We start from the raw sequence: 19,843 nt of genomic DNA, 5'->3' as shown, positions 1-19,843 counted from the left end.
TGGGTATTAACCCCTCATCAGATACATGATTTGCACATATTTTCTCCCATTATGCAGGTTGCTTTTTTACCGTTAATAGTGTCCTTGATGCACAGTAGTTTCAAATTTTGTTATAGTCCAATTTATCTATTTTTTCTTCTGTTGCTTGTGCTTTTGGTGTCATATCCAAGAAATCATTTCCAAATCCAGTGTCATAAGGATTTCCCCCCTGTTTTCTTCTGAGAGTTTTAAAATTGTAGCTTTTACATTTTGATCTTCGATCCACTTTGTGTTAGCTTTTGTATATCATATAAAATAGGGGTCCGGCTTTCTTCATTTCCATGTGGATATGCAGTTTTCCTAGCATCATATGTTGATGTTTTAATGTATGTCTTTATATTTTGATTGGGTTTTGTACAGCACACAGTTTGGTTTATTTTTATACAAACTGACATTTTTTTTTTTTCTGAAATTGGTGTGGTTAGAACCATTAATATTTAATAAGGTTATTGAGGTACTTTAATATTTACTATCTTTCAAAAAAATTACTATCTTTCAGATTTTTTTTTTGCATTGATTTTTAGTTTTCCCCCCATTCTTGTTAATTTAATTTTTGCTTATGTAGAATGTGGCTCTATTGAAAAAGTCAAAAAGTCAATTCTGTAGAGAAAGGTATACTTAAATTATATTGCTTCTCTGTCCTGTACTGCCTATTCCACATCCCTCATCCCTGTTGGTAATCAGTTTTATTTCTTGTTTATTCTTGTTGATGTTGCTTTAAAGGAAAATTAAACCAACACATGTTTTCTTAATTCTGCTTTTTTTATGTGAAATGTAGTATGCCTATTTGCATTTTGTTCTTTTCTCCGAACAGTATATCCTGTAAGTTATTTTTTTCATTCTCTCATTTACTATCTTACATTTCTCCAGTGACCATCATTAAATTATTACTTGAATCTGTTTTCCTTTGGAGATGTAGTAATTCATTTTTCTTTTTTGAGATGCTTTTGTCTGTCTGCAGTTTCTTTCCTGAGTTTTACCAACTTTGATTTCATTTGTTCTTTTTTTTGGTCTGTTTATGGCTTAAGTTTTTTTTTTATTTTTATTTTTTTAAAGATTTTATTTATTTGTCAGAGAGCGAGAGAGGAGAGAGCACAAGTAGGGGGAGTGGCAGGAGAGGGAGAAGCAGGCTCCCTGCTGAGCGGGAGCCCTATGTGGGACTCGATCTCAGGACCTTGGGATCATGACCTGAGCCGAAGGCAGATGCTTAACTGACTGAGCCACCCAGGGGTCCCTATGGCTTAAGTTTTTAGTTTCTGATTCTAAGTTTTTCTTAATCTCTGGATGCTTCTTTGTAATCTGTTGGAATGTTGCATTGATTTTCTTTTCTATGGTGGTGTTTGGGGCTGGGATAATGTTCGTAGCTGAAATGTTTTTATTTGCCTTTTTGTTTACAGTTGCTTAGTTTGGAATTTCTTTTTTTTTTTACTTCTATCATTTACTGAGTATATGTCCTAGTTTAATAGCTCTCCTTTTGTCTCTTTAGTGAAGTACAGTTTCTTTTATGGATTATACTGTTCATGTTAGTGGGCTGTTAGGGTGGGGAGGATAGATTGACATGTCTAGTTTTTTTTGTTTCGTTTTGTTTTCCCTTTAGGAGCCTTCATTTTTGTTTCTCCGTTCTTCCTTTCCTTCTGTGAACCTGAAGGGCACCACTTCTTGTGTTTACCTCCCTCTCTTCTAATAACACTGCAACTCTGTGGTTGCCACTTTTGGCTCCTCTCACTTTTAAGCACTTTATTGTAGCTAATTATGTGAAGTACCACATCTTGGACCTGTGCTTAGTGTTTAGCCTTAGTGTTGGACTTTCTAATCATCAGGGTGATTTTGTCTGTGGTTTAACTTTTTTGCTCTCTTTTTCATCGAGGCCCTTAAGTGTCCCCTTCCTCTGTTCTGTGTACCCACAGACTTGCAGCAGCAGTGGGAATTCTGTTGGAGTTTGTTTTTTTTTTTTTGTTTATTGCTTGCTGGTTATATGAAGTTTATGGTTTGTCCTGTCTCATGCTGAAGACATTAGTCATAGATGGCGTTTTTTTCTCACCTTTGTAGTCTTGTTGTTTTTCTGGAGGATTTGTGGAGAGATTCAGATTTAGGCTTTTACCATTATCTTTTAGATCTTTCATTTTCAGCCATTCTGGATCACTTTATTATAGTTGAGTCTTTTGTATGATAACCTTGAGTTGCATCTTGTTAGATGATCTTATATTCACTATGTATATATTTTTATTTTTTTGCTTTTTTGGCTCTTTGTTTTGGCATATCTTTTGGTACTTAGGAAGGTATTTTTTTGTTCTAGACATTAACTTTATATTAGTGCCTTTTATAATTTCTTTCTCTTTTTCTTATTTATAGTGTTTCATAATCTGTTTTGCAATTGTAAATTGTATCCTTTGACTTTCACTTACAGCCCAGTAGTAATAGTTAGTGAACTTGCTCTACTTTCCAGTTCTCTCTCCTCATTTTTTAGTTGCATAATTTCTACATTATTAAAATATGTATTTATCTTTTTCTTATATTCTCATCTCTACTTTTGTTTTAGTCTTTGGTCTAAAATTAGAAATACTAAATATTCACTATCAGTTCTTTTGCCAAAGTTTCTCTAATAATTTTTTAGTTTAATGGTGCTTATTATTTATTAGAATCATCAGGAAGACCTTGTAAGCAGTATTTCCTGAGTTCTTACACAGTTGACACTGTTTTTCTGTTGTTTTGGTATCTGAAAGACTCCTTGATGGGGTCCAAAATTCTTGCTTAAAATTCTACCCCCCCCAACAAGTTTCTTTAAAATGCTGCTTTTGTTTGTTTGTTTGTTTTTGCTTTAGTATGTTACATTGGAAAAGTCTCATTTTCCTTTTTCTGTAAGTGATTAGGTCTTTTTGTTAGTCTGAATGCTTTAAGAATGTTCTTTATCTTTAAGGTGCAATAGGTGTAATAGTATAGGTCTGAAAAATAATTGTTCAGGGTCCATTTTCCCAGATAAATGGTGGGTACTTTCAGTATATAGATTCAGGTCTTTTTTTTGGGTAAACTTTCCTCTGATTATAGTTTTTTCTTTAAAGATTTTATTATTTATTTTAGAGAGAGAGTGAGAATGAGAGCCTGAGCAAGGGGAGGTGCAGAAAGGGAGAGAGAGGGACAAGCATAGTACATGCTGAGTGTGGAGCCCCATATGGAGTGGGGCTCTATATCATGACCTTGAGATCATGACCTGAGCCAAAATCAAGAGTTGGATGCTTAACCTTAACCGATTGAGCCACCCAGGCGCCCCTTTGATTATAGTTTTAATGTTAGTTTGTTTTACTGTTTTGTTTTCTTCTTCAGAGTTCCCAGTTATAAATTTATTGGATCATCTTTGCCTGTATTCTATTTCAGCCACTTTCAGATCATTTTTATTCCTTTCTATATTTCATTTTTTATTGTGTTGAATTTTTTTTTTTTTTACTTCAGTACCCTTATTAAATTTTGAGGCAAGGTATGGTTGGTGTTTTTGATTCTCTTTATTCTGTAGAACTGTTAATTTACCCAGTTTTTCTTTTCTTTCACTACCCAGTGGCCACAGGGTGTCTCTTCTCTGTTTACCTACTTCTTCTCTTCTCCTCCATGAGTGATGTCTCCTTGGGATTGATATAAATTTAGTGGATATTCCCTATTAATATTAGGATGGGACCTAATATTAGGATCTCTTTCTTGGGTGATTCTGCCTGTTCAAAATTGATGTTTGTTTCTTGCTTGCAAGTAATTTGAAATTTGGAGGTATGCTGAAAATGCAGGTTACATACAATTTTGTTTTATTTATCTCTTTTTGGAGGGGTTGTATAGAAAATATGGAAATGTCTTAGCCTTACTATTTTGCATCTTGATTTACTTTAATCACTTATCTTGGAAATATTTTTATATGAATATTTATAAATGTGTACAGTCTTTTTTTTTTTTTTTTGAGAGAGAATGCATGTGAGGGTGGGGAGAGGCAGAGGAGAGGGAGAGAGTCTTAAGCAGGTTCCTTGCTCAGCACGGAGCCCGTTGCCGGGCTTGATCTCATGACCCTGAGATCATGACCTGAGCCGACATCAAGAGTCAGCTGCTGCTTCTCCCTCTCCCTTTGCTGCTCCTTCTGCTTCTGGTCCCTTGCTCGTGCTCTCTCTCTCAAATAAAATAAAATAAAATCTTAAAAAAAAAAAAAAAGAATCAGCTGCTTAACTGACTGGACCACTCAGGTGCCCCAAAAGTCATTCTTTTAGATGGAAGCATGGTATTCTGAATGGACCATAATATATTTTACTGTGTCGTTATTCATGATCATTTAAGTCCATGCACTTCCCATAATCTGTGATGTACGACTAGTTGCTTCTTAAAATTTCCAGTCTGTTGGGATGCCTGGGTGGCTCAGTTGGTTGGGTGTCCAACTCTGGATTTCAGCTCAGGTCATGATCTCAGGGTGGTGAGATTGAGCCCTGTGTTGCGCTCTGCGCTCAGTGGGGAGTCTGCTTGAGATTCTCTCTCTCTCTCTCCCTCTGCCCCTCCCCCTACTCCTCTCTCTCTTTTTAAAAATTTTTTTTAAAACATTTTTTTTATTTATTTGACAGAGAGAGACAAAGCAAGAGAAGGAACACAAGCAGGGGGAGAGGTAGAAGGAGAAGCAGGCTTCCCGCTGAGCAGGGAGCCTGATGCGGTGCTCGATCCCAGGACTCTGGGCTGGGATCATGACCTGAGCCGAAGGCAGACGCTTAATGACTGAGCCACCCAGGCACCCCTCTCTTTCACTCTTTCAATAAATAAATAAAATCTTTAAAAAAATTTCCAGTCTGTCACAGACTGATACATTTTAAAATACAATAAAAAAGGATTACTAGAAAACGAAATTTAAAAATAATAGAATATGAGCCTGTATGTTTCATTGTTATATACCACAAACATAAGGTTTCATTTCAGCAAATATAATCAGAACAAATGTAACAGGAAAACAGAAGAAAAACCAAAATGGTACATGTTCCTTAGAATTGTGTTTATAAGCAATTTAATATAGAGAATGTCTATTTTACTGATAAATTTTTCTTTCCACAATTTTTTTTTTTTTTTTTTATGTTTTTAAGATTTTATTTATTTATTTGACAGAGAGAGACACAGCGAGAGAGGGAACACAAGCAGGGGGAGTGGGAGAGGGAGAAGCAGGCTTCCCATCGAGCAGGGAGCCCGATGCAGGGCTTGATCCCAGGACCCCGGGACCTGAGCCGAAGGCAGACGCTCAACGACTGAGCCACCCAGGCACCCTCTTTCCACAATTGTAACTAAACAAAGTTATGTGTGAAATAGTGAACTCTGTATTAAACATCTATACACATTCTTTCAATGAACACTGTGTATATCAATATTTAAAGTTCTTATTTTGACAAATGAGCTTTCTTATTGTTTAACAACTTACTATTCTAGTTTGGGTTGAGGATGATGCTAATGTCACAGGGAATATTGTATATCTAAAGCCTATGTTTTTATTTTATTTCATTTTTATTTTTTTTAAAAGATTTTATTTATGTGACAGAGAAAGAGATAGTGAGAGCAGGAACACAAGCGGGGCTCGATCCCAGGGCCCTGGGATCATGACCTGAGCTGAAGGCAGACGCTTAACGACTGAGCCACCTAGGTGCCCCAAGCCTATGTTTTTAAAAAGATAAAATTCAGTGTGAAGAAATCAGTTTTATGTTAAGGAAGGGAAGAAGAATTTTAAAGCAGTTTCAGTAAGATTGTAGTATTTTTAATTTTCAAAATGGGCTAGAAAATGCTATATTTCAAAAATCCTCTTTGATCCTCTGTTCCAGCAATTTTTTTCTGAAAAGTCATAAATTTCAGGTACCTTATTATTATTATTATTTTTAAATTCAGTTTAGTTGACATATAGTATTATATTAGTTTCAGGTATACAATATAGTGATTCAGCAATTTGATACATTACTCAGTGCTCATCATGATATGTGTACTCTTAATTTCCTTTACCTATTTCACCCATCCCTTCATCCACTCCCTCTGGTAACCATTAGTTTGTTTTCTATAGTTAAGAGTCTATTTTTGGGTGTGTCTTTTTTTTCTTTGTTTTGTTTCTTAAATTCCACATATGAGTGAAACTGTATGGTATTTGTCTTTCTCTGACTGACGTATTTCACTTAGTATTTTACTCTCTAGATCTGTCCATGTTGTTGCAAATGGCAAGATTTCATTCTTTTTTATGGCTGAGTAATATTCCATTGTTTATATATACCACATCCTTTTTATCCATTCATTTACTGATGGCCACTTGGGGTGCTTCCATAATTACATTTCAGTTATCTTTTTTTTTTTTAAAGATTTTATTTATTTATTTGACAGAGACACAGCGAGAGAGGGAACACAAGCAGGGGGAGTGGGAGAGGGAGAAGCAGGCTTCCCGCAGAGCAGGGAGCCTGATGCGGGACTTGATCCCAGGACCCTGGGGCCATGACCCGAGCCGAAGGCAGACGCTTAATGACTGAGCCACCCAGGTGCCCCGACATTTCAGTTTTCTTTTGATGAAAGAAATGGAATTCAGATCCATGAATTTGATCTTTTTTGAAGTAACATAAAATTCAGAAAGTTCTATTAAATTTGTAAGGTTTTGGATGATAATGTTTTGCAGATGTGAAATACCAAGCTTACCACCTATTTTACTGATGTTTATTATAAAATTGTAGAACATATCACAATCTGTAGAATCTCTGTTCTTCTAATAATCTAACTTTGATTTCTGTCCTTTGAGCTTACTTGTCATAGAAATTCTTTCCTTGCATGGAAGCATTAAGTTCATTGAAAATACTGAAGATATCAGAAAAATAAGCAAGTCTTGCTTTTTACTTTATCTACTTTGTCCTAAAAAGTTCTAGAAACATTAAGCATTCATTTTATAGTTTGGAGTTCTCCACAGAACTTTCCCCTTTAGTAAGTCCTGTTATAGCAGGTAATAACAGTTACTTATGATAACATTTACTTATCACATAATAAAGAGAATATTCTTGAATTGAATGCATTTGCCTAGTCTTATATAACTTACAGTTTCTACTATGCATGGTATTTAGTTTGGCTGACATTTTTTTTCAGTAATAGAAACTGTGCACTGATTAACACTGTGACACAAGCTTCTTAAATCTAGGATGTTTTTCCCATAGTTACTTCTGGCTACATGAAACTTAAAGTTTAAGCCTTCATGTTTTTGTACAGTTAAAAATTTAGTTAACATTTGTTGACAGTGAAACAAAAAATATTTGTATCATCCAGTTAATCACACATTTCTTAAAATAATTGCCGTGTTGCCAATATCTGTGCATTTATGAAGCTGCAGTGAAAAGAATGTTGTTGGCTTTGTTTTACTAATTGTTCTTCCACATCATGATCTGTTTCCTGAATATGTTGAGCTATGTTGTCATTGAAATATGGTACTCGACCTGCCTTCTTTGCCTCATATTCACCCAGCATTTCCAAACAGACAGCTTTGCAGTATTCTCCTAATTTCTTGACAGTTTTATGTAAGACAATCCCTGAGTTTTGATGGCTAGACTACGATTTTTTGAGTTTATGATGGTGTGAAGTGATACACATTCAGGAGAAACTGAACTTCGAATTTTGAATTTTGATCTTTTTATGGGATAGCAGTACATGGTATGATGCTCTTTTGTGATACTGGGCAGTGGCAGTGAGCCACAGTTTCCAGTCAGCCACACAAGCACGAGGGTAAACAACCGATCCATTTACAGCCATTCTTTACCCATACACGCATTCTGTTTTTCACTTTCAGTACAGTATTCAGTAAATTACATGGGATAGTCAACACTTTATTATAAAAAAGGGCTTGCATTAGATGATTTTGCCCAACTGTAGACCATTGTAAGTGTTCTGAACTTGTTTAAGGTAGGTTAGGCCAAACTATGATGTTTGGTATATTAGGTGTATTAAATGTATCTTCGATTTATAATATTTTCAACTTGTGATGGCTGATCCTTCTGCCAGTGACTAGTCTGTGGTTTTTACCATGGAAGTCCACTTATCATGTGCTTGGATGTTGTGGTAATGTCAAATTGCTGTAAAAGTTTCTAAATGCTTGTTCTCAGTTTCTATGTTTATTTTATTTTTTTAAAGATTTTATTTGAGGGAAAGCGAGTGCAAGTGCGGGGAGTGGCAAAGGGAGAGGAAGAAGCTGGCTCCCCACAGAGCAGGGAGCCTGATGCGGGGCTGGATCCCAGGACCCTGGCATCATGACCTGAGCCGAAGGCAGACACTTAACTGATTGAGCCACCCAGGCGCCCCTCTCTGTTTATTTTGTTAGAGCAGTAACAAGCAGTGTGCTAATTTCCACTCATCTGTAGATCATATTTTCAGTAGCACTGATTCAGGTTTTACAATTACAAAACATTCTACTCTGAGCATTATTGTGCACACATCTTTGTGCTTGTGTGTATCTGTAGAATTATTTCCTAGAAGTGTATTGCTGGACAAAGATTATGTACATTAATGATTTCAGAGGTTATTGCCAATTTGCCCTCTAAACATATTGTATCCATTTTATCCTGTCAGTGGTATGTTTCTCCACATAAAATGTTTTGTAAAACATATTATTTTTACTATTAATACAGGTTTAAAAAAAAGTATATAACTATTTTGATTTACGTTGAGCATCTTTCCATATACTTATAAGCCCCTTGTGTATTTTTCCCTATGGGGTAGGGGTATCTTATCATGCCCTTTGCTTATGGGAGGAGGTTAAATATTGGTCTTTTTATTGATTTGTAAGAGCTCTTTATATATAAAGAAAATTAGCCCTTTCTCTGATAATTATGTTACATAGTTTTCCCTAGTTCTGTTTCTTTTTAAGTACTGATTTAAAATAGATGGATATGCACTGACTTTAAATATACTAATTTTTAAAAAAGATTTATTTGTTTATTTGAGAGAGAGAGAAAGAGAGTGTTGGGGGCAGGGGCATAGAGAGAGGGAGAGACAGTCTTAAGCAGACTCCGTCTTAAGCAGACTCCACGCTGAGTGCAGAGCTTGACACGGGGCTCGATCTCACGACCCTGAGAGGATGACCTGAGCTGAAACCAAGAGTCAGATGCTTAACTGACTGTGCCATCCAGGCACTCCCATAGTTACTCATTTTTTAATTCTTGAATCAAGCTTTCTCTGAACTTGAGTGTATTCTTACTGGTATTATACAGATGGCCAATTTTTACATGAGTGTCCATGTGACAGATAATAATGGCAATATATTATACATTTTAATTTTTATGATTTTTATTTGTTCCAGATCCAAATGTTTTCTTTTTTGTACTGTAAAGGGTCTTTTCTGATGTTTTCTGTGAACATTTAAATAGCCACTGATTCTGCAGAGGCTCAGTGATCTCTTAGTTACAGAAGAGGTAGAAAGAGTACTACTTTTAATAGTAGACACCCTGATGGTATTTCTTGTTTTGCAACAGGAACCAAAGGAAGAGAATGGATTGCAGAAAATGAAGACAAAACAGTCGAATAGAACAAAATGTTTGGCTAAAAGAAAAATTGCACGTATGTTTTTATTTTTGTGTTGAGAATGCTTTGGAAAGTACAGCATAGAATTGAGACTAATTTCTTCATTAAGGAGAGAGATCTCTGAGTAAGGATGTATGTGCTTCCTATTTGCTTTGGATTCCATTAAAATTTTTAGGATTCACCATTACCTGCAACTTATACAGTTGACTTATTATGGGCAGAGGGTTGAAATTAAAATGTGAACTTCAGAGTTAGGCACACTTGGATTTTGAATCCTTGCTTCAGCCCTTACTATATAGACTTTAGGCAAGTTAGTGCTTTCAGCCTACCTCTGGTTTCTTATCAATAAAATACAGATATAATACTTAGTGGTTGAAATAATGGTACCTATTATAATGGTACTATTTTCGTCATGTTAAAAAAACAATATTCAACTGAGTAAATTTGAAGATTTAATTGGCTTTATTAAATGATTCATGAATTGGGCAACATTCCATCTAGTAAATAGAGGGGTGCTCCTGAGGAGTTGTCCAAAATGGAAGGTTTTTATAGAAAGGAGGGTGGGACAAGAAAATTATTAGCAAAAAAAAAAAGAGAAAGAATTGTTTTAGGCAAGGTCATCTTCCCTTGCTGGGAAGAATAGGGGTCTTATTAGGTGGATTACATCATCTTCCTTTGGGATGGAGAGTTATGTGATAATCTCATTGGTGCTTAATCAGAAAATTCCTGGTTGACAGGTTAAGACTTTCATTTCTGGGGGAATTTGAAACTTTAGGTATTAAGCCCCGGTTTGGTGACTAGGCCTGGTCCAAGTGATGCTATGTGGACCTGTGGTTTTCCTTTTCACATTCATTAAAATTATAAGGGAAAAAGTCTTCTGTGTGTCTTTTCTACTCTTAACACTTCATTCTGGTCATCACATGTGTTGGGGGTTTTTCCCCTACACCAGGCAGTTCTCCAGTTTTTAGTCAGACACTGGTATCTCAATTCTGACACTGCCCAGAGATAGTATCAGATCCCACAGGACTATCTTCACTTTTTGAAGGCAACTGCAAGTCCAGGTTGTTACCTGTGCATCTGACTGACTGGCTATACAGAGGTTTACATGACCCCCTCCTTGGGGTTGATTAATTTGTTAGAATGGCTCCCAGAACTCAGGGAAACCATTTATTTACTAGATGACTGGTTTATTATAAAGGATATAACTCAGGAACAAGCAGATGGAAGAGATGTATAGGGCAAGATATGGGGGAAGGGCTGCAGAGCTTGTATGCCCTCCAGATGTGTCACTTTTCCAGTATCTCCACCAACCAGGAAACTCTCCAAACCTTGTAGTTTACAGATTTTTATGGAAACCTCATTATGCAGGCACGAGTGATTAAATCACTGGCCATTGGTGATTGATTCAATGTCCAGCTAGCCCCTCTCTCTGTTCCCTCAAGGTTGGGGGACAGGGATGGAAGTTTCAACCCTCTAAACCCACGGTTGGTTCCCTCATCCTTAGGGGCTTTCCAAAAGTAAGTGCATTAACATAACTCAGGTATGGTTGAAAGGGGTTTGTTATAAATAGGAAAAGATACCTTTATTGTTCTTTTCCTTTAGGAAATTCTGAGGGATTTAGGAGCTCTGTGCCAGGAAACAAAGACCAAATATGTATTTATTAGTAGAAGTCAAAATAGGACAAAAATTTTTTGTTGTAGGTTTTGCTTTCTTCTCTGATTTTTACTCAGTTGCGAAGTTATTTAATTATTTTTGGCATTTTAATGTGAAGTGAAGTATTCAAGTGTTTCAATGAACTTTTCAAAAAATATGGTAACTAGTTGAAATTATTACAAAAGTTGATTGGAGATAAGTAAGGCTTTATTTCACAGTTCATTTGAATTTCAGTGATTTAAGGTAGAATTCTTAGCTTTGTAAAATTAAAACAGTTCTTTATTGTGAGATCATTGCATTATGTCTAGAGGTCGCTGTCGCTAGGTTAGATCTGTCAAATGTACTCCAGTTACTTTCAGTATTGAAAATTGTTGATAGGGGCGCCTGGGTGGCTCAGTCGTTAAGCGTTTGCCTTCGGCTCAGGTCATGATCCCAGGGTCCTGGGATCGAGCCCCGCATCGGGCTCCCTGCTCCACAGAAAGCCTGCTTCTCCCTCTCCCACTCCCCCTGCTTATGTTCCCTCTCTTGCTGTGTTCTCTCTCTCTCTGTCAATAAATAAATAAAATCTTTAAAAAAAAAATTGTTGATAATAGTATCAATTGATAGTTAAGTTTATGTCATCATTGGTGGACTGTTGATAGTTGGTTATTCTGAGTCTTTACAATCAAATTGGGTTTTATTATTATTATTTTTTAAAAGATTTTATTTATTTATTTGACAGAGAGGGACACAACGAGGGAGGGAACACAAGCAGGGGGAGTGGGAGAGGGAGAAGCAGGCTTCCCGCTGAGCAGGGAGCCCGATGCCGGGCTCTGTCCCAGGACCCTGGGATCATGACCTGAGTCGAAGGCAGACTCCCAACGACTGAGCCACCCAGGCGCCCCATGGGTTTTACTTTTTTTATTTAGTTGTGTCATGCTTTTTTATTTGGTCTGACAACTCTTTTTATCTTTTTCATGTATTCTGACAACTTTTGTCTTTTGTCTTTTACAATTACATTTAATGTAACTATTGATGTTACTGAATTAAAATATACCATATGAAAGCTATTCGTTTGTTCCAACTGTTCTTTGTCTTTTTTCTTTTCTGTCCTTTTTTTTGTATTTGTTCACTATTATTTTGATTCCATTTTATTTCTATTATTTATATCTCTTTTAAAACATATTTAGTGGTTGTCCTAGAGTCTTTAGTACACACATTTATTTAATCACAGTCACCTTCAAATAACTTTATATTGTTTCATGTGTAGTGTAGACTGTGTAATGGTATGATCCCAATTTTTGTCTACCCTACTTTATGTTATTTTTGCCATACATTTTAGTTTTGCACTTGTTATAGTACACAATACATGGATGCTATTTTGCTTTACATAGTTAATTATCTTTTAGAGCAATGGAAATAAAAAAGAATTCCATACTTTATTTTTACCATCTCAAGGGCCGTTTATTTCTTTGTGTAGATCCCAGTTTCTCTTGGAAAGCTTCCTTTATCACTTTTGTAATGTAGATAAGTTGCCAATTCTCTGTTTTTATTTGTCTGAGAAAGTCTTTATTTCTCTCATTTTTATGGTAACTACTTTATTGAGATATAACTCATTTACCATACAATTCATTCATCATACAATACTTTCATTATTTAAAGTATACAGTGGTTTTTAGTATATTAAGTGTTGTGCAGCTATTGCCACAGTCTAATTCTAGAACATTTTCATCACCCTCAAAAGAAACCCCATATACTTACCATTCACCCAAAGCCTTCATCCCACTCAGCCCTCAGCAACTACTAATTTACTCTCTGTCTCCGTAGATTTGCCTATTCTGGACATTCCATGTAAATGAAATCACATAACATGTATCTTTTGTGACTGGCTTCTTTCTCTTAGCTTAATGTTTTCACATTCCGTGTTTTGGCATCATCAGTACTTCATTCCTTTATCGCTAAGTAATATTCCATTATATTCTGTGCCACATTTTGTTTATTCATTTATCATTTGATGGACATTTAAATTGTTTCTACTCTGGCTGTTACAACTAAAGTTGCTGTGAACATTTATGTGCAAGTTTTTGTGTGGACATATGTTTTCATTTCTCTTGGGTATATACCTAGGAGTGGAATTCCTGGGCCATATGGCAACTCAGTATTTAATTATTTGAGAAACTTCCAGACTGTTTTCTAAAGTGGCTACCTGTTTTACATTCCTACCACCATTGTATGAGGGTTCCAATTCCTTCACATCCTTGCCAATACTTATTTTCCTTTTTTTTTTTTTTTTTAATTATAGGCATTCCACTGGGTCTGAAATGATATCTGATTGTGGTTTTGATCTACATTTTTCTAATGACTAATGGTGTTGATCAGCTTTTTGTGTGCTTATTGGCCATTTGTGTATTTTCTTTGGGGAAAAGTTTATTCATATCCTTTGCAATTAAAATATTTTTAATTATAAAACTCACATAAGACATACTATTTTAGCCATTTAAAAATGTTTTTATCATGAAAGGGGTATTGAATTTTGTAATATGTTTTTTCTGTGTCTATTGGAATAATCATTTGGGATTTGTGTTTTACTTTGTTGATTTGGTATGCTAATAGCTTTTCTTATGTTAAACTAACCTTGCATTCCTGGGATAAATTCTACTTTGTCATAGTGTAGAATACTTTTTGTATGTTGCTAGATTTGTTTTGCTGGTATTATGTTGAGGATTTTTGCATCTATGTTCATAAGAGATACTGGTCTGTAGTTTTCTGGTCATGTCTTTGTCTGGATTTGGTGTGTTAGGCTAAAATTGGCCTCAGGGAATGAGTTGCATATTGCTCCCTCCTTTAATTTTTGGAAGAGTTGGTATTAATTTTTCTTTAACTGTTTGACAGAATTCACCAGTGAAGCCATCTGGGCCTGGGCCTTTCTTTGTGGATAGGTTTTGATTACTGGTTCAGTCTCTTATCTGTTGTAGTTTTATTCAGATTTGTTTCTTCTTGAGTCAGTTTTGGTAGTTTATGTCATTTTAGGAATTTGTGTGTTTCATCTAAGTTAGTGAATCAAGTGGCATACAGTTCTTGATAGTATTCGTTATAGCCCTTTTTATTTCTGTAAGATTGTGAGTTATGTCTCCACTGTCATTCCTACTTTTAGTTGTTTGAGTCTTCTTTTTTTTTTCTTTCCCCTGCTCGGTCTAACTCATAGTTTGTCAATTTTGTTGTTTTTAAAAACCTAATTTTATCAATTTTCCTGTTTTTCTATTTTCTATTGATTTCTTCTCTATTACTCATTCCTTCCTTCCTTCTGCTTCCTTTAGGTTTAGTTTGCTCTTTTTTTCATGTGTCTTAAGGTGGAAGTTAAGGTTATTGATTCAAAATCTCTTTTTTTTTTAAGATTTTATTTATTTGTTACAGAACGAGAGAGAGCACAAGCAGGGGAAGTGGCAGGCAGAGGGGGAAGTGGCAGGCAGAGGGAGAAGCAGGCTCTCCACTGAGCAGAGAGCCTGATGTAGGACTCCTATCCTAGGACACTGGGATCATGACCTGAGCCAAAGGCAGACGCTTAACCGACTGAGCCACCCAGATGCCCCAAGATCTCTCTCTCTCTTTTTAAGATTTATTTATTTATTTTATTTGACAGAGAGACCCAGAGAGCACAAGCAGAGGGAATGGCAGAGAGAGAGGGAGAAGCAGGCTCTGCATTGAGCAGGGAGCCTGATGCGGGGCTCGATCCCAGGACCTTGGTATCATGACCTGAGCCGAAGGCAGACGCCCAACCATCCAAGCCACCCAGGCGCCCCAAGATCTCTCTTTTTTAGTATAGGCATTAGACAGCTGTAAATTTCCTTTTAAGTACTGCTTTAGCTGCATCCTGTAAGTTTTGAAGACATATTTTCATTCATCTCAAAGTATTTCCTTTTTCTTTCTTTTTTTAAAATTCAAATTCAATTTAGTTAACGTATACTGTATTATTAGTTTCAGAGGTAGAATTTAGTGATTCATCAGTTGCATATAACACCCAGTGCTCATTACATCAAGTGCCCTCCTTAATGCCCATCACCTAATTACCCCATCCCCCACCTCCCCTCCAGCAAGCCTCAGTTTGTTTCCTATAGTTAAGAGTCTCTATGGTTTTCCTTCCTCTCTGTTTTCATCTTATTTTATTTTCCCTTCCCTTCCCCTGTGTTCATCTGTTTTGTTTCTTAAATTCCACATGTGAGTGAAATCATATGGTATTTGTCTTTCTTTGATTGACTTATTTTGCTTAGCATAATACCCTCTAGTTCCATCCACGTCGTTGCAAATGGCAAGATTTCATTTTTTTGATGGCTGTTGTAATATTCCATTGTATGTATATACATTACATCTTCTTTATCCATTCATCAGTTGTTGGACATCTGGGCTCTTTCCATGTTCTGGTTATTGTGGACATTGCTGCTATAAACATTGGGATGCATGTGCCCCTTCGAATCACTATGTTTCTATCCTTTGGATAAATACCTAATAGTGCAGTTGTTGGGTTGTAGGATAGTTCTATTTTTAACTTTTTGAGGAACCTCCATACTGTTTTCCAGAGTGGCTGCACCAGTTTGCATTCCCACTAACAGTGTAAGAGGGTTCCCCTTTCTCTGCATCCTTACCAGCATCTGTTGTTTCCTCTTTTCCTTTTTTTTGGTTTTATTTTTAAGTGACTTCTATACCCAATGTAGGGCTCAAATCCACAACCCTGAGATCAAGAGTTGCATACTCTACTGACTGAGCCAGCCAGGCACCCCCGAAGTATTTTCTACTTTCCCTTTTGATTTCTTCTTTGACCCATTGGTTAGTTTAGGGTGTTTTCTTTAATTCCACGTATTTGTTAGTTCTCTATATTTCTTCTGTGTGTTATTACTAATTTCACTCATTATGTTTGGAAAACATATTTTGTATGTTTCTTAATCCTTTTTTATTTATTGAGGCTTGTTTTATTGCTATCATATGATCTGCCCTGAAGAATATTTCATATACATTTGAGGAAGATGTGTATTTTCCCAACAAGGGGAGTGTTCTGTAGATATCTGTTTGGCCTAGTTGATTGGAGTGTTATGTATGTGTTTGATCTAGTTAGGTTATATTGTTGTTTAAGTTGTCTATCTCCTTGTTGATGTTCTGCCTAGTTCTCCCTGTTACTGAAAGTGATATATTGAATCACTTTCACTTTTGAAAAATATTTCCCTTGTTTATAGAATTCTGGTTTGATAATTTTTTCTTTTAGCATTTTCAGGCTGTTAACTCCATTGTCTTCTGGCTGCAGAGTTTTTGATGAGAAGATGAGAAATCTTACCTTTATTCTTTTGTATTTAACTTGTCTTTATTGGTGACTGCCTTCAATATATTGTATTTTTTAATTACCAGTTTTGATATGATGTTTAGGTGTGAATTATTTTGGGGTGGGGAGAATGGAATATATATATTTTAATAACCTTTTTGGATCTGTGATTTGTAGTCTTTTATTAACTTTTGAAAATTCCCAATTTTGTTTTATTAAGACTTTTTTTTTTAGTTTTAGGTTCACAGCAAAATTGAGGGGAAGATACAGTGATTTTCCATTTACTCCCTTCATACATGTATAGCTGCCTCCATCAGAGTGGAACATTTGTTACAACTGATGAACATGGATTGACATAGTCACCCCAAGTCCATAGTTTACATTGGGGTTCACTTTTGGTGTTATCCATTCTGTAGCTTTTGACAAATATATAATGACATGAATCCATCATTATGGTATCATACATGTTCACTGTCCTAAAAATCCTTTGTGCCCTCCCTATTCATCCCGTCCCCTGCTAATCTCTTACAACCACTGGTCTTTTTACTATCTCCATAGTGTTGCCTTTTCCAGAATGTCATATAAGTCAGAATCCTACAGTATGAAGCCTTTTCACATTGGATTCTTTCAGTTAATAATATGTGTTTAAGGTTCTTCTGGGTCTTTTCATGTTTTGGTAGATAATTTCTTTTTACCAGTAAATAATATTTCATTGTCTGAATAACATTGTTTATTCACTCACCTACTGAAGGCCGTTTTGATTGCTTCCAAGTTTTAGCAATTAAGAATAAAGCTGCTGTGAACATCTGTGTGCATTTGTGTGCATCTCTTAGGTAAATAACCAAAGAGCATGATTGCTGAATTGTATGGTAAGAGTATGTTTAGTTTTGTAAGAAATCGCTAAACTGTCTTCCAAAGTGTATGTGTCATTTTGCATTCCCATTAGCAATGAATGAGAGTTCCTATTGCTCCATATCCTCACCAGCATTTGGTGTTTTCAATGTTCCAGTATTTGGTCATTCTCATAGGTGTATAGTTAATATCTCATTGTTGTTTTAAGTTGCATTTCCCTGATAACATGATGTGGAATATCTTTTCATATGCTTATTTGCTATCTGTATATCTTCTCAGTGAAGTATCTGGTAAGGTCTTTGGCTCAGTTTTTGTTTGGTTTGTTTTCTTATTGAGTTTTAAGAGTTTTTTGTATATTTTGGATAGCATTCCTTTATCAGGTGTATCTTTTTTTTTTTAAGATTTTATATATTAATTTGACAGAGACAAAGTGAGAAAAGGAACACAAGCAGGGGGAGTGGGAGAGGGAGAAGCAGGCTTCCTGCTGAGCAGGGAGCCCGATGCGGGGCTCTATCCCAGGACCCTGGGATCATGACCTGAGTCGAAGGCAGACGCTTAACGGCTGAGCCACCCGGTTGCCCCTATCAGATGTATCTTTTGCAAATACTTTCTCACAGTCTGTGGCTTGTCTTCTCATTCTCTTGATACTGTCTTTTGCAGAGCCGGAATTTTTAATTTTAATGAAGTCTAGTTTATCAGTTACTTTTTTCATGGATTATGCCTTTGGTGTTGTGTCTGAAAAGTCATTGCCATACTGAAGTTCATCTAGATTTTCTCTTATGTTATCTTCTAGGAGTTTTATAGATTTGTGTTTAATATTTTGGTCTATGATCCATTTTGAGTTAATTTGGGGAAGGAAATTTTTTTGGATATGGATATCCAGTTTTTCCAGCAACATTTGCTGAAAATACTCTGTTTGCTTCATTATATTGCCTTTGTTTCTTTGTCAAAGATCAGGTGACCATATGGGTCTGTTTCTCCAGTCTCTATTCTGTTTCATTGGTCTATTTGGGTTTTTGCTAATACCACATTGTTTTTGATTACTGTAGCTTTATATAGTAAGTTTTGAAGTTGGGTGGCATCAGTCCTCCAACTTTATTCTCCTTAAATGTTATGTTGGCTATTCTGCATCTTTTACCTTCTTCATATAAACTTTAGAATGAGTTTGTTGATATCTGCAATATAACTTGCTGGGATTTTGACTGGGATTACATTGAATCTGCAGATCAAGTTGGGAAGAACTGACATCCTGACAGTGTTGAGTTTTTCTGTCCATGAACATGGACCATGTCTTCATTTATTTCTTCTTTGATTTTATTCATCAGAGACTTGTAGTTTTCCTCATATAGATCTTATACATTATTTTGTTAGATGTATACCTAAATTATAAGTATTTCATTTTAGGGATGCTCATGTAAATGGTATTTTGTTGTAAATTTCAAATTACATTTGTTCATTGCTGGTATATGGGAATGTGATTAACTTTTGTATATTAACCTTGTATCCTATAACCTTTCTATAATTGCTTATTAGTTCCAGGAATTTTTTTTTATCAGTTCTTTTGGATATCCTACATAGATGATCATGTTATCTGTGAACAAAGACAGTTTTATTTCTTCGCATCTGTATATATTTCCTTTTCTTGTTATTGCATTAGTTGGTATGTCCACTATGATGTTGATAAGGAAAGGTGAGAGTTGACATCCTTGCCTTTTTCTTGTTCGTAGGGGAAGAGCTTTGAGTTCTTACCATTAAGCCTGATTTTAGTTGTATGTTTTTTGTAGGTATTTTTTTTAATCAGGTTGAGGAAGTTTCCCTCTATTCCTAGTTTATTGAGAGTTTTTATCATGAATGGTGTTTGATTTTGCCCAGTGCTTTTTCTGCACCTATTGCTATGATCATGTGATTTTTCTTTTTTATCTTGTTGATATGTTGGATAACATTCACTTTTGAATGTTAAACCAGCAGTGCCTATCTGGGATAAATCCAACTTGGTCATGGTGTATAATTCTTTTTATGCATCGTTGGATTTGATTTACTAATATTTTGTTAAGAATTTTTGCATCTGGGACGCTTGGGTGGCTCAGTCGGTTAAGTGTCTGCCTTCAGCTCAGGTCGTGACCCCAGGGTCCTGGGATCGAGTCCGACATTGGGCTCCTTGTTCGGCGGGGAGCCTGCTTCTCCCTCTGCCTGCCGTTTCCCCTGCTTCTGCTCTCTCTCTCTCTGACAAATAAATAAATAAAATCTTTTTTAAAAAAAAAATAATTTTTGCATCTGTGCTCATGAGAGATACTGGTCTGTAGTTTCCTTGTAATAATTTAGTCTAACTTTGGTGTTAGGGTTAATGATGGTCTTATAGATTGAATTAGGAAGTATGGCCTCTGTTTCTATCCTCTGAAACAGATTATAGAGAATTTGTATTATTTCTTACTTAAATGTTAAGTAGAATTCACCAGTGAGCCCATCTGGGCCTGATGCTTTCTATTTTTG

The 19,843-nt window shown here is 35.8% G+C and overlaps 1 protein-coding gene across 5 annotated transcripts in view; it reads left to right on the top strand.

Annotated features, from left to right (window-relative positions):
* UIMC1 (ubiquitin interaction motif containing 1) overlaps positions 1 to 19,843 on the top strand; it is a 170,184-nt gene that overhangs the window by 83,000 nt on the left and 67,341 nt on the right. For 4 of the 5 annotated variants that reach the window (XM_078066907.1, XM_078066911.1, XM_078066908.1 and 1 more), the window contains exon 3: positions 9,513 to 9,597. The exons of the other annotated variant lie outside the window; for it this stretch is intronic. In XM_078066907.1, the coding sequence (XP_077923033.1) occupies positions 9,513 to 9,597 (85 nt within the window). The remainder of the gene's footprint in view (positions 1 to 9,512; positions 9,598 to 19,843) is intronic. 5 annotated transcript variants of the gene reach the window in all.

The sequence above is a fragment of the Halichoerus grypus genome, chromosome 2 (genome assembly GCF_964656455.1).
Source record: "Halichoerus grypus chromosome 2, mHalGry1.hap1.1, whole genome shotgun sequence".
Lineage (NCBI taxonomy): Eukaryota > Metazoa > Chordata > Mammalia > Carnivora > Phocidae > Halichoerus > Halichoerus grypus.
The sequence above is the reverse complement of the archived record's forward strand: the minus strand, read 5'-3'. Positions and strand labels throughout refer to the sequence as shown.